This window comes from Hyperolius riggenbachi, chromosome 7 (genome assembly GCF_040937935.1).
Source record: "Hyperolius riggenbachi isolate aHypRig1 chromosome 7, aHypRig1.pri, whole genome shotgun sequence".
NCBI classification, from domain to species: Eukaryota; Metazoa; Chordata; class Amphibia; order Anura; family Hyperoliidae; genus Hyperolius; species Hyperolius riggenbachi.
In genome coordinates, this window is record NC_090652.1 from 120,473,746 (window position 1) to 120,488,658 (window position 14,913).

Below are 14,913 nucleotides of genomic sequence, written 5' to 3' on the forward strand. Positions count from 1 at the left end.
CTGCTGTTTTTGCTGCTAGTTTTGTTTTTGCCGACCTCGGGGTCGGCGGTCCGCATTGCGTACATTTTTACGCATGCCCGCATTTTTACGCATGGTGCAGAAACATTAACACATACATTTTTACGCGTCGGTTTTTAATGCGTCAAAGTGTGCGCATTAAACCACTGACGCGTAAAAATGTATGTATTAATGTTCCTGCACCAGCGGGAATGCGAAAAAGTGTACGCAATGCGGCCCGCCAACCCGATATCGGCAAAAACAAAACTAGCTGGCGGCAGGGGACCAAAGCAGCTGTGAGCTGTGAGAACACCCTCGATTCTCTCTAGATTCAATAAAATGATCAAATCAAATGGTCATTCGTGCAGCCAAATCGCTAGATGAATGGCCACCGTAGAGGGTTAAAGGGAAGGTTCAAGCGAAATAAAAAAATGAGTTTCACTTACCTGGGGCTTCTACCAGCCCCATGCAGCCATCCTGTGCCCTCGTAGTCACTCACTGATGCTCCAGTCCCCCGCTGGCAGCTTGCCGACCTCGGAGGTCGGCGGGACGCATTGCGTACATTTTTACGCATTACCGCTAGTGTAGGAACATTAACACATACATTTTACGCGTTACAAGGTTCAATGTGTACATGTGTACGCATTAAACCAGTAATGCGTAAAAATGTATGTATTAATGTTCCTGCACTAGCGGGAATGCGTAAAAATGTATGCAATGCGTCCCGCCGACCTCCGAGGTCGGCAAGCTGCCAGCGGGGGACTGGAGCAGCAGTGAGTGACTACGAGGGCACATGACGGCTGCATGGGGCTGGGAGAAGCCCCAGGTAAGTGAAACTCATTTTTTTTTCCTGATAACTCCTTTAAAAGAAAAACATTTTTTTTGTTGCAGCTGATACAAATCCAACAAAAAATCTCCAGTGTGTGTACTCCCTGCTTTCATGGAAGCAGACATAGGGCTAACATCCTGTCTTTACAAATTAGCTGCTCTGCTGAGGCAGCCAGCTGGCACAGCTGAGAGCTTTAATTACAGTTGTGATTATTCACAGATGAGGGGGAATTGGACAGGCTAAATTATATACATGCAGGGTGCATTTCTATATGCTTTCCTTCTGTCCTGCGCAAAAGTTGAGGTACCACTTTGTATGTGACAGGCTTTCCTGGGTTTTCTTTGTGTAATGGGTGGCAAGCATATGGGCTGCCCTACAGTGGTGAAAAAAATCTTTATTTCTGTTGTTATTTCTTACTGTTTTATCACCTGTTTTACCGCACTTTTATCATTTATCACACTCAGTAAATTTTTTGTGAATGCTCAAAAAATCGGTAATTATCACTGGAGGTAATTTTTCACCCATAAGAGTTACCGCACATGTTATTGTGAATAGAGCCCAATGTCAGGGGTTTTAGCCCTTGAGCACCAGAGCAATTTTCACCTTTAAGCGCTCCTTCCATTCATTCTTCTATAACTTTATCATTACTTATCACAATGAAATAAACTATATCTTGTTTTTTTCCGCCACCAATTAGGCTTTCTTTAGGTGGGACATTATGCCAAGAATTATTTTATTCTAAATATGTTTTAATGGGAAAATAGGATAAATGGGGGAAAAATGCATTATTTTTCAGTTTTCGGCCATTATAGTTTTTAAATAATGCATGCTACTGTAATTAAAACCCATGAAATGTATTTGCCCATTTGTCCCGGTTATAAAACCGTTTAAATTGTGTCCCTATCACAATGTTTGGCACCAATATTCTATTTGGAAATAAAGGTGCATTTTTTTCAGTTTTGCGTCCTTCCCTAATTACAAGCCAATAGTTTATAAAGTAACAGTGTTGCACCCTCCGGACATAAATATTTAAAAAGTTCAGTCCCTAAGGTAACTATGTATGTATTGTTTTTTTATTGTCAATTTTTTTTATTTTTTTTTAATTACAAAAAAATAATAAAATGGGGAGTGTGGGAGGTAATGAGTTAATTTTTTGTGTAAAAGTAGTGCATTTGTATGTGAAAAATGCTTTAGGGTGTAGTTTTACTATTTGGCCACAAGATGGCCACAGTAACATTTTATTTATGCGACCTGCAAGCGTCCGGAAGGACGCTTGCAGGAAGTACAAAGAGGCTGGGAACTTTTTTTTTTCTTCACAATGATCGCTGCTTCTCGTAGAAGCAGCGGATCATTGCGGGTGCTTAGATCAACGAACGGGAATGGATTTTCCCGTTCATTGATCTCCGGAGGAGCGGGCAGCGGCGTGCATGCGAGCGGGAGTGCGGGCAGCGGCGGGAGCGTGAGAAGTATGGATTTCTACGTCCCTGGTGGTAAAAGGATGGAAAAAGGGATGGAAAAATGCGTAGGGGTGGGGGTAAAGTGGTTTGTGTATGCTTGTTAAGGGTCTATGGCTAAAAGTATTAGATGCAGATGTTTAGCAGGACAGCCAGGCAACTGTTATTGCTTAAAAGGCAATAAATATGGCAGCCTCCATATCCCTGTCGCTTCCGTTGTCCTTTAAGAGGAACTCCTGGGAAAATAATTTAATAAAAAAGTGCTTCATTTTTACTATAGTTATGTATAAATGATTTAGTCAGTGTTTACCCATTGTAAAATCTTTCCTCTCCCTGATTTTTATTCAGACATTTATCACATGGTGACATTTTTACTGCTGGCAGGTGATGTCTCTGGAAGTAGCTGCTGCTTGTTTTATTTTTTTTTGTAAACAGCTAATACCCACAATGCAAAAAGGTTCACAGACAGGAAACTGCCAGGACCATGGTCCTGGCAGTTTCCTGTGGGAGGGGTTTCACCACAATATCAGCCATACAGAGCCCCCTGATGATCCATTTGTAAAAAGGAATAGATTTCTCATGTAAAAGGGGGTATCAGCTACTGATTGGGATGAAGTTCAATTCTTGGTCACAGTTTTTCTTTAATAGGTGGAATGCTAATAACCTTAATGTCTGCTTATCACCTGACTGAAATAGGTGGATCACCCATCTAGCCAGAGAAAGCATGTAAAACCTCCACAGTTGACAACGTTTGAAGGATGACAAGAATTGACAAATATAAATTAGAAATGTTAATCTGATTAGATGCCCAGTCGAGAGAGACCTCATGGAGTCCGCCTTAATAGCCCTAGTTTAGACTGGTGGGGTTTTTTTGTAAAGCAAATCTGTGACAAAAAGTCACATACCTTGGTAGAGGGAAGCCTTCTCTGGATCCTCCAGAGGCTTCCAACGTCCTCCTTCTGACCACCGATCCAGCGCTGGGAAGTTTTTGAAGGAGCACAGTTGCACTGCGCAACTCGTGCCTTCACAGTAGCAAGGAGATAGCAGAAGAAGCCAAGCCCATTAATTTCCATGCTACTGCGCAGGTGCGAACCGTCTGCACAGTTTGGCCAAGCAGCATTGACAAGCGCTTATAAACGAATTTCAGGAGGGTCCAAGAACTGGAACAGCAAGGTGGAGGGAGACAGGGGAAGCCTCTGATAACTCTGTGCAGACTGGCAACTCCATAGTTAAAATCACAAGTATCTGGGTCATGTGATTGACTTTTACAAAGGGCATTTCTTAGGAACGTCTGCATCAAATATAAGGATTGTGTGAGTAAATGCACCCTATTCACCTTCACTAACCATGAACAATCCAGGAGGGTGAGCTTTTCAGAGGCTAGCATCAAATGTAGCTTAGTTCTATTTAGGACATCTGCCAGAGGTTAGAAATTAGGTGTTTTTTGTTTTTGTTGTTTTGTTTTGTTTTAGAAATATGGTTGTGTCTGAACTAAACCAAATTCTGAAACTGTGCCTTCTCTTTCAGTACATGTCATGCCTGGGAAACAAAGTAGCACAAGCAAAATTTGAATCTAAAGTGCCAGCATTTTACTACAAGCCGACAGCCTCTGATTGCCAGTAAGTAATAATAAAGCTGTGGTTTTCTACTTTGCTTGCAGTTGATATATGTATTTGTGTTTAATGACAGGGTTTAATTTATTTTGTTGCCTCCCATATCTGGCAGTGATATGTGTCTTATTCAGCATTTGTCTGAGATGAGTGATATAGTTCCCAGATGCTGCTACCAGTTTAGTTCTGCCATTACATAATTAAGAACTGTGTTCTGTCTTGTACTAGTATATTGTTATTATGGCGTATTTGTATTTTAATGATTTCTTTTGCAGCACTTAACACAGTCCATTGTCATGTCACTAACTGCTTCACAGAGGAGGTCACAATATCTGCCATAGTCCTCAAAATCTAAGGCAAATGTCTAGGGCAAAACCAATTAACGTAATAATATTAAGGTAGACAGAGGTGCCAAAAGGATAAAATGTGGTAAAATGTATTAGGCACTTTCAGACCTGCAGTAACATAGCCTATAGGGTGCTGCTGAAGTCTAAGGAGGAAATGGGATTGCAGAAAGTTCCATTGATACACCTCAGAGACCTCATGCTTCCGACCCTGTCCCTGTGCTTCAAGTCTTAAGACCGTATTATGTGTACGCTTTTTTTTTTTTTTTTTTACAAATATATTCAGGAATTGTAGAAGAAAACTGCAGATTAAAATAAATTGGGGATCAGAAATATCAGCAAGTAAATGTCCTCAGTTTTCCAGGTTTAGTTCCACTTCAACTTCAATTCCCTTCGACTGCATCATAGCTTTTGCTCACTCTACTTCCACCATCCTCTTTCCTATAGAGTCACTGTCTTTAAAGGACTTCCGAGGTGAAAATAATCTGATGAGTAAAACAATTGTATCTGTCCGCCTTCTCCTAAAAATGACTTTTTTACATATTCCACAACTTTATTTTAAATTTAAATCTAGTTTTTAGGTTTTTACTGTTTCATTGTCTCTGCTCAATGACACCTTCATTGAAGTATGCCAGAGCTCAAATCTATGAATTATTGGCCCTTTTAATCTCTTTCCTTCTCTCAGAAGCCATTTACTAACAGGAAAGTGCTTTATGGCTGTAATTACTTATAATTGAGGGTTATGCTATAGTCTGACCCAGTCCGACCCGATCACGACCTGGACAAAAACTGTCACTTGCATACCTAATATTTAACTCTTTTGGGCAGAGAAAGAAAAAAAGAAACACAGCCTAGTTATTTGTGTGCTTGGCACTGTACATACACATGCTTATCCCATCATGTCACATCTCACCTCGTGTGTCCTTTAAGGTCCACAGATTTCCTCACAGTGGAAACTTCACACAGTTCCTTTCAACCATCACGCTCTCGATCACCACATAGTGTTTTGTCTGTCATGCTATCATGTCTGTGAAGGATCTTATTTATCCAGGTCGTGGTATATCCCAAAAACGTTTCTTGTTTAAAATTTGTACCTTTTTGAGTCCTTCAGCTACAGCAATAACGTTAATTCTGAGCTCAAATAAAAGTATATGTAGCAGCAAATCTGTGTGTGGGGGTATCAGTCACAGCAGTTTATACTTTGTCATTCCTCCATCAGTTTTGGTCAATCTTATCATCCTTTCTAGTGAACATAACCTTGGATGAGTGTCTTGGCTGGTGAGTGGAAGCTGACAGTATTGAGTAGAAGACTAAAGACTATAGTAATAATAATAATATATTGTTTTAGTTTATTTCAAGCCTTTTGGTAGCGTCCGTAGTATCAAACAAATCTGCTTGTTGTTCACAGTAAGAATTTGTGAGGGAAGGGTCACACTTGAAGTTGCGGGAAAACACTGCCATTTACCCACGGCCGAATCAGCATTCTTAGCCGGACTGTTGGCAAACAGGAATTGCATGTATTGTGTTAAAAAAGCTGACACTGACGCTTTTTATATCACCTCTGTGGAAACCTGCACAATGCTTCCTGTGCATCGCAATTATGCATTGGGAATCATTAGCTACATTTTTGCGAGCATTTTTGTGTTGTGGAAAACGCCCCTGATATTTGCCAAGTGTGACCCTACAGTGTTCTCCTCCCAGGCTCTTTTAGCCAAGTGCTCCACCCGGCTAGTTCTGGTAAGCACCCGGCTGTCATCGGCTCACCTCCTCCTCTGCTGTAAGCAGAATTGTGCACAGAAGCACCTGCCCTGCATTCTCTCATCTCGCCCCACCCGGCTACTTTTTAATGCCACCCGGCTACTTTTTCTTGCCACCCGGCTGGAAAAAAAAAATCTGGGGAGAACACTGCCCTAGCCTCAAGGGTTTATATACTGTAGTGTATTCTACTGCACCTGGCCTACAGGCTGACATTCCTCTTGGTAGAGGGTTTTAGCTGTGAAATGTAGGTTTTTTTTATGTTGGAAGGAGACCACAGAGCCCAATGATAGCCCAAACTAAAGCAGGGAAACCTCAATTTCATGGTATTTTTTTCTAAGCCATAATACAACAATATTTCATATCAATATGTTGTCTGGATGATTCCTGTGGAGAAGCTTAAATGCAGAATAAGCCACCAACTGAGCAAAGCTACATCCTGAGACTTTCGTCTCAGCAAACTTGTATTCTGTGACAGAGTTTTGCCCATAGGCTTGCAATAAAGAAAATGAGTAGCCACTTAGCTGCACATCAAAGCAGTAAGCAGTGCTCAGTATGTAATGAAGCCTTATGGCTGCCTGCCCCATATACATACACCTTCAAAACAGGGCAGTAGTGTGCTTGGCTGATTAGCACTTAATTCCCACCAAGGGAGCTATTTATGCTGAGTTTGAAAGCTTTCCCAGTGAGTGCTGTTAAAGCATTTAATAACATTAAAGGTATTAAAAAAACTTTGATAGAATATGATGGTAGAGTACTTCCAAATTATATCCAGTAACTTTGTAAATCCACCAGCCTTGCCATTTTATTACGTTAGGCCAGTTCCTACAAAAATGTACTTGTCTCTCAGCTAGTTATCTCTCATAGCGATGCTCTGTTACCTCAAAAAGGTGTGTCTAGACAGGTGTGTTTGCTACAACATGGCCTGAATGTTTCAATGCATCACCATTATTGCGGACAATGCAAGATGTAAGGTGAGCCCATGAAGTTGAAAACATGAATGTTTGAACCAATACGTGAGTGCAGTGGTTATCACTATTATGGGGGTCTCAGATGGAAGTAAAATACAGTGCTGCTATGGGCATGAAGCTATTTTAAGCATTCACACAACTGCATTCAACCTTGTACTATGTATGCTTTAATATCCATATTCAATATCTTTCAAAGAAGTGCATGACATTGGATCCATGAGAGATTGTTGGGCACTTTGTAACTTGCATTTGGATATTGCCTTGATCTGAACATTTCAATTATGAGGGCTTTCTAGTGAGAGATTTAAATAGTCTAGCCTTTAATGTAAGACAGGTCTGTGCAAGTAGGTTTGTCAGATTTATGAGGTGACAGTTTTTTTTCTTTTTATACATTATAAGCTACTACTAATATAAATATATATATACATATGCCAAGCGGGGGGTTTGGGTACTATGATTGAGGTTAGGCGCAAGGGGGGTTCATGCTAGGCGAGAGGGGGGGGGGGGAGATAAGGTTAGGCACCAAATGGGGGGTCTTAGGGTAAAGCATTGTTTATGGTAAACTTTACTTTCGGAAGCATGGTGGCAAAGTGGTTAGCACTCTCGACTTGCAGCGCTGGGTCCCCGGTTCAAATCCTGGCCAGGGCACTATCTGTACGGAGCTTGTATGGTCTCCCTGTGTCTGTGTGGGTTTTCTTTGGGCACTCCAGTTTCCTCCAATATCCCTAAAACATACAGATAAGTTAATTGGCGTCCCCCTAAAATTAGCCCTAGATTACGATACATATACACGACTACACACGACACTTACAAATGACTATACTAATAATTCGATTGTGAGCTCCTCTGAAGGACAGTTAAGTGACAATTCACTCTGTAAAGCGCTGCGGAAGATGTCGGCGCTATATAAATACTAAATGATATTAATGATATCAGAATTAAGTTGTAGAATATCAATCATTTACAGATATACTACTGACGGCTATCTCCGCCACCTTTTTACATGTAAGTGATTATTAATCCCAGATTGTCTGGTTTGAGTATTTCTGTAACTGCTGATCCCTTGGAATTATCATGCACAAGAATTACTAGTGTTTACATTGAATTGTGGATAAATGAAAAACATTAAACCAAACCTGAAGTGAGGAAACTCGCTTCAGATTAGATAGTCCGCTTTGGAGAGTGAGGACTTCAGATCCCATAGACTAGGGTACCTGGTCCTATCTCTATAGTCTTGGTTCACCTTTTGAACTCCTTGTATGACTTCAAAAACACTTGCAAGCTCAAGTGCTTCTGAAGACAGCCGAATTTGACAGACAGCCACATACTGCACATGCACAGCCCAGGGTCAACTTATGTTCAGAACACAGGGACACGAGTACTTCTGAGGGCTGCTTGACGAGGGCTGAAGATTTCGACCTGCTGGTGAAATAATTTCAATTGGAGGGCAGCACTGGAACAAAGGCAGAGAGAGAGGGCTGGGAAGGCTCTATGGGATCCAAAGCCTTCCCTCTACATAGGTGAGTATCTAACTAGTCCTGCCCAACTTCAGGTTTACTTTAAGTGATCAAAAGTTCTCTGGATGGAGACACCTTCTTTATGAGAGAAATGGTCAGACTTGTTTGAGACAGCTACCGTAACTCAGAAATCTCCCGTTTACAACTGTGGTAAGCATCTCAGAATGCACAACTTGTCTAACTGCATTGGGTTCTACTTTTGCCAGCCAAGAAAAGACATCCTGTAGGCCTTTTTTTTTTTACATCACTGCCTCAGTGGGCAGCAATAGACTCAGGTTAGGTAAATCCTGGGAAGATTGTTGTCTCCTCTGAAGTTCTCTAAACGTAACCCTCAAGGAACAATTTGCTGTTTAAAGCAGTGTAACGTATTTATCGCACAGTCTTTGCATGATGTAATGTTAAAGAACACCAGCAGACTGCAAGCTAGGGTGCTGGGATGTAAAATGGTAACTTTACTGCAAAACATACATAGTCTTCTCTTGCATCAGAAACATTACTGTTGACCAATCAGCTTGATGAGTGGCCTGAAAAACCAATATAAAGTGGCTGCCAGGCCCCCATAAGGCTCCACCCATCTTTATTATGGTACCCAGGGCCCATGTAGTGTAGCGACTCCCCTGTACCCTCTGGGACACTCCACCATTAGTGCATTGCTTCATGCATTCCCATCTTCATGCTTGCAGGGGCGCCTCTCCTCCATGACATGGTGCATGTCATTACGTAACATGCTACAGGATCACTGAGAACATGCGGCCAGCAGGAGGGAGACTTGGGGTCCTGGCAGCTGGCTCTGTCAATGGGGCCCGAGGTTAATTCTAGTTATAATAGGGCCACCAGGCAGAACTGGACCGGTTTACCTATACTTATAATCTCCTCTATAAGAACTTAAAGGACAACTGAAGTGAGAGGCACATGGAGGCTGCCATATTTATTTCCTTTTAAACAATACCAGTTGCCTGGCAGCCCTGCTGATCTATTTGGCTGCAGTAGTGTCTGAACACCACCAGAAACAAGCATGCAGCTTATCTCGTCAGATCTAACTATGTTATATTGAAACACCTGATCTGCTGCAAGCTTGTTCAGGGTCTATGGCTCAAAAGTATTAGAGCAGAGGATCAGCAGGATAGCCAGGCAACTGGTATTGCTTAAGATGAAATAAATATGGAAGCCTCCATATCCTTCTCACTTCAGTTGTCCTTTAAAAAGTTAATCTGTGGGAGTAATGAAATGTTGTCTAGAACAGAAACAGTGTGCAGTTGACGCTACTGTATTTTTCTTTATGTTTGCTAATGTGGATGTGCTATAATAATAATTCTAATAATAAATGTTTCTTTAAATACAAAGGAGTGACCCCGTTTCTCACCAGAGTGATCCATAATAAAGTCTGCATGTTACAGCAATGGCTTTCTTGTAAATAGTGTTTTATTACCGCATCTCCTTCTATTTTTACAAATGTATTGATCCCTGGCTGTTGTACAGATACAGATAGTTCATGAACGATGTGTCTAGCGCACAGTCCTGCCTGCTGAGCATGTCTTCTGTACTTACTTGCAGATTGCTCCGTGAGCAGTGGATCCGGGCCAAGTACGAGAGGAAAGAGTTCATCTACATTGAGAAGCAGGAACCTTATTCTGCAGGTACAGACATGAATGTCATGTAGGCTTCCTCTGCCCTGTCTTGCTTAGAGTGAAATGCATAAGTGATCCCAGCATTTGAGAATTATCAACCTTCATCTTTTAGGTGAAAAGTCTAAAGCTTTACATTATGTATACATTTGCTTTGTCTTTTTTTGTTGTTGTTGCTGCTTTTAAAGCCAGTGAGGAGATATATGTCCACACCAATTATCTCAGGCACATACACTCAGCTCTGTGTGTGACCTTGTTGCTGATTTACTTCCCTGATCAACTTCCCCAGTTGGAAATTATTTAGATGGCTTTTCCATCAGTCCACCAAAAAAGTAAAAAGCAGTTCTAGATGGAATTCAGCGTTATGTCTATTACAACTGTGATTGGTTATCCAGCGATGCTGAAAGTCTTGCCATAACAGCGTGCAATCATGTGGATCTAATCCCTTGAAAAGGCAGCTATGGAATGGCAGTAATGCTTTATATCGGTACCACCTATTATCTCCATAAGAGACATTTGCAGTAGTAGTAATGTGTTTTATTTCTATTGGATTAGTAGAAATGTATAGTTTTTTTGTGGGTGGCTTGGTTGTTCTGGAAAAGAAAGAGTAAAGGCATTATTTGCATTGGCTGAAATCTAGCTGGTTATGTTCTTGTCCTTCAGATGAAATGTAGCATTTATACTTGTTTGACTTTCTCCATTTAGTGTTGATGTGGCCAGGCAGGGATGGAAAGTGTAAGCCTACATGAGCAAAATGGGTGCATAGCAGCATAATATAGGGTTTTAAAGGCAGTCTGTAGAAGATAGATTGGTATTACTCATGCTATTGTGTTGCCTTGTACTTGACAAAACTATAGGGATGGGTGGAAAGCACATGAACTCACAAAGGTGGAATTAAAGAGGAACTGTAACCAAAGATTGAACTTCACCCTAATCAGTAGCTGATACCCCCTTTCCAATGAGAGATCTTTACCTTTTCTCGATTAGATCATCAAGGGGGTCTGTATGGCTGATATTGTGGTGACCCCCCCCCCCCCCCCAGGTCCTGATCATATCCTGTCTGTGTGCCTCGTTGCACTGTGGGAAATAACTGTTGTTTCCCACTTCCAAACAACCAGCATCTCCCTCTATGCAAATGTATATCTATTAAAAAAAAAAAACCCAACCTTTTAGCCTATCGCAATGTTAGTGGGTGTGGTTATACATTATGGCAGTTGGTGCTGTCTAGTTTTTTTCATGTCTGCCAGTAGTAAAGATGATTATGTGCAGGCTGATTGTGTATCAAGCAATATGAACAAATTACATGGTGAATAGCAATCATTTCTTGATCTCTCTTCTATTTTTTAACTTATCACTTTGCAATGTATTGATTTATATTTTTCCCCCTTTTTGCTAAAGTTCCTCTTTAAAGGGGTTCTCCGGTGGTGTGTTGAAAATAAAAAACGACACTTATCTGGGGCTTCTATCAGCCCCCTGTAGCTGTCATGTCCCGCTCCGTCCTCCTCTGATCACCCGTTTCCCACCGCTGGCACCATTCAATTCTTCTAACAAGGCGATTAGTGTGCGCTCCCGCTCGCGTCATCGGGAGCTTACTGCGCAGGCGCAGTATGAAGTTTTCTTGTATCGTGCCTGCGCAGTAAGCTCCCGATAATGCGCGCGGGTGCGAGCCAGCCACAGTCTTGCTAGGATCGGAATTACACTGGGACTGGCGACGGGGAACGGTGGATCATCGGAGGACGGCGTGGGACATTACATCTGCAGGATAGAAGCCCCAGGTATGTGTCCGTTTTGATTTTCAACCCCCCCCCCCACAGAACCCCTTTAAGGATGACTGTAACTAGCTAAAGTCAAATAAAAAATATAGCAGAGGCACCCAATGGATAAAATGCAGCCCTGGGCCGCTCATGAGATGGGCAGAGGCAGGTTCTTCAGGTGGCAAAAGTGGGGGAGGCAGCGCCCGCCTGGCCGTGGGGGGGACGCTGAGCTGGAGGGGGTAGCAGCCAGGAGGGGGGTCAGCTGGCACAGCGGTGGCGAGGGGGAGTCAGACCACCCCTCCCTCACCTGGGTCCCCCCTCCACTCTCCCCCTCCAGCTATGTGCGCAGTGTGTCAGGCAGCAGCCAGGGAAGTAATTACTCACCTCTTCCTTCCGCATTCCAAGCGCTGCGTATCACAGCTCCTCTCCTCCTCAATGCCGCCCACTGTACTTGTGCAAGTACAGTGAGCGGCATTGCAGGAAATGACAAGCAGTGCTACGCAGAGCTGGAAGGAAGAGGTGAGCTGTGCCCGCTGCCCCCTTCCTGGCTGCTAGCTCCTCCAGGCTACCTTAACTGTGGGCAATTATACTACCTATCGGGAGGGGGGCAGCATCCCCACAAGTTTGCCTCAGACAGCAAGAAGTCTAAAACCAGCCCTGATAAAATGTTCAAATGCCATGTAAAAAGAAATGTTCTTTCTTACCCCGCTAAGGAATTATGAGGTCTATAAAGTATTCGCTATTCTGGATGAGGAATACATGTTTAATACACTATAGTTCATCAGGTATACACATATAGCGCCGACTATATCTAACTATAAATAGCGAGCACCACCAATAAGGTAAGGAACAATTTACATTTCCTTCTAAATTGCTTGTTAATCAGTTATTAACTGAGCGCTTCCAACATTTTCCACCATTTGTTACATACGTTTAATGATCCTTTTGTGCCTTTCTGTGGTTTTATTTTTTGCTCTGCAGGAAGTGTAATCACCATGAGTAAAAGTAGATCTCTGCACAGGGCTAATCGGATAAAAAAAAAGAATGTTAAACTGACAGGTATTAATCATTAGCCATCCCCATCTGATTAATCCTGTGCAAAGATACAGTTCAGCTCAGGAGAATTCACACTTTCAGTTCACATCTCTAGTAAGCACAATACAGATAGTCCCCGACTAACGAATGCCGATGTATGATCGACTCGCCAATATCAACAGCCTGCCAATCCCATAGCGATGACGTTGTCTCCAGTGGTGTGCTCTACAAAGCTCTGATTGTACAGTATTGCTGCAGCTGGAAGCTGCGCTTTACGTACCTTAATGCTGGAGACGCAATGCTTTCCATCCTCCTCTTCACCAATTATCTCTCCTCCTAGTACTGGGGTTTCTGTATGATGCATGAAGTCATGTGACTTGCAGGAGATGCCGGCACTAGGGGGAGAGATGAGTGCAGAAGACAGATGGACATCATTGGACTCCAGCGGGGCGGTGAATAAAGCACAGTTTCCAGCTGTGCCAGTACTGTACAATTAGAGCTTCAGGGAGCGTAGGAGGTGAGCTAGTAAGGGGAATAAAGGTGGCAGAGGGCGACAAATGGTGGCACAGGGGGACATTATGGTGGCACAGGGGATATAATGGTGGTAAAGGGGGAATAATGGTAGCACAGGGGGACAGAAGGTGGCACAGGGGGACAGAAGGTGGCACAGGGGACAGAAAAGGGGACAGAAGGATGCACAGGGAACATAGGTTGAACAGTGTTCCGACTTTCAAATGGATTCAGGTTAAGAACTAACCTACAGTCTTGTTCTTTTACTGGGGACTACCTCTACTTGTTTTGCAGTACATCAGTGGTAGTTTGTGTTGCTGCCGTTTGACTGCCTCCCTTGTTCTAAACAGGAAATTTGGGTGCTGGAGGCAGGAAGTTTAGGCGCCCATGTTAAGGCTATAAACAGACATTTGGGCACTGCTATTTGTAGCTACAGTTTTGCCTGCTAAATTTACGTCTATAGCCAGTATGGGCACCCAAACTTCCCCAGACCCATAATTATTATATACAGCAGATATCAATGGGGTGGGGATTGGAATTATTATTGCCCAATAAAAAAATATCAGTAATTCTACAGATATTCTACTAGTGGATATTTCCGCTGTCCAAATTTCCACGGTGTCCATTTTGCATGTTCGCCCCTTTTTATGTATCTTGTTTTTTGTATTTTTGAGTAAGCTCCATTTTTCACCACTCCTAGTCTCTGCATAAAACGGATGTCCTGGAATAACACTTTTTTAATGTCACCTTTTAAAGTGACGTGTTATTTGTTGAGTCCTTAGAGATAATGATTGTGTTCAGTTGAGACGCTTCCCCACAGCAATAGTGACAGGAGGGACATGAGTAGATACCGTTACACTTGAGATAATAGCTGATGGCTGAGTGACCCTCAAATAACAGCCTTTCAGGGTTTCACAAAGAGAAGTCATTTAACACTGATTTGTTATGCCAATAGACACGTTTTAAATTACTTCTACAGTCTATTGGGTTTGTTTATTAAGCTTCTCCTGAGCTGGCATACAATTGAGAAAATTGGAGATCGCAAATGTTTCTGTAAACCTGTAGTAGATCTTTTAAATATTATCTGCTGTTAGCTGGCAAAAGTTTGACTCACCTGGACCTCATCAGATTGCTGGAATGTGCTTTTGCAGTTGTTTGCGTGCGCACCCAAAGCAAAGATTTATTATTACAGCCCAATGCTGGCAATTTCCTTACTGACCCTCTCCAACCTAACCGTGTATTGGTAAGTATTACAATGTACCTTATCTCTATATGGACTTTTTCCAACCTCTCAAGAAACATAATCTGTTATAAATCGCAAAAATTTGCCCCATTTTATCTGACTATAAAGGCTTGTACAAATATGCAACTTTTCCGCCCAACTATCGTCCAAACATGTTAGACAATAGTTTGGCGTGTGTATGTGTGACAAATAACTAGAAGAGCGACTAATAACAGGGGGTTTGCCAGATCCAACTGGCAGATCAACTCACATGACTATTGGGCTGATGT

At 42.3% G+C, this 14,913-nt stretch overlaps 1 protein-coding gene across 2 annotated transcripts in view; it reads left to right on the forward strand.

Annotated features, from left to right (window-relative positions):
* Positions 1-14,913, forward strand: part of ADAP1 (ArfGAP with dual PH domains 1) — a 326,339-nt gene that overhangs the window by 141,084 nt on the left and 170,342 nt on the right. For both annotated transcript variants that reach the window (XM_068244589.1, XM_068244587.1), the window contains exons 3-4: positions 3,808-3,899; positions 10,032-10,114. In XM_068244589.1, the coding sequence (XP_068100690.1) occupies positions 3,808-3,899; positions 10,032-10,114 (175 nt within the window). The remainder of the gene's footprint in view (positions 1-3,807; positions 3,900-10,031; positions 10,115-14,913) is intronic.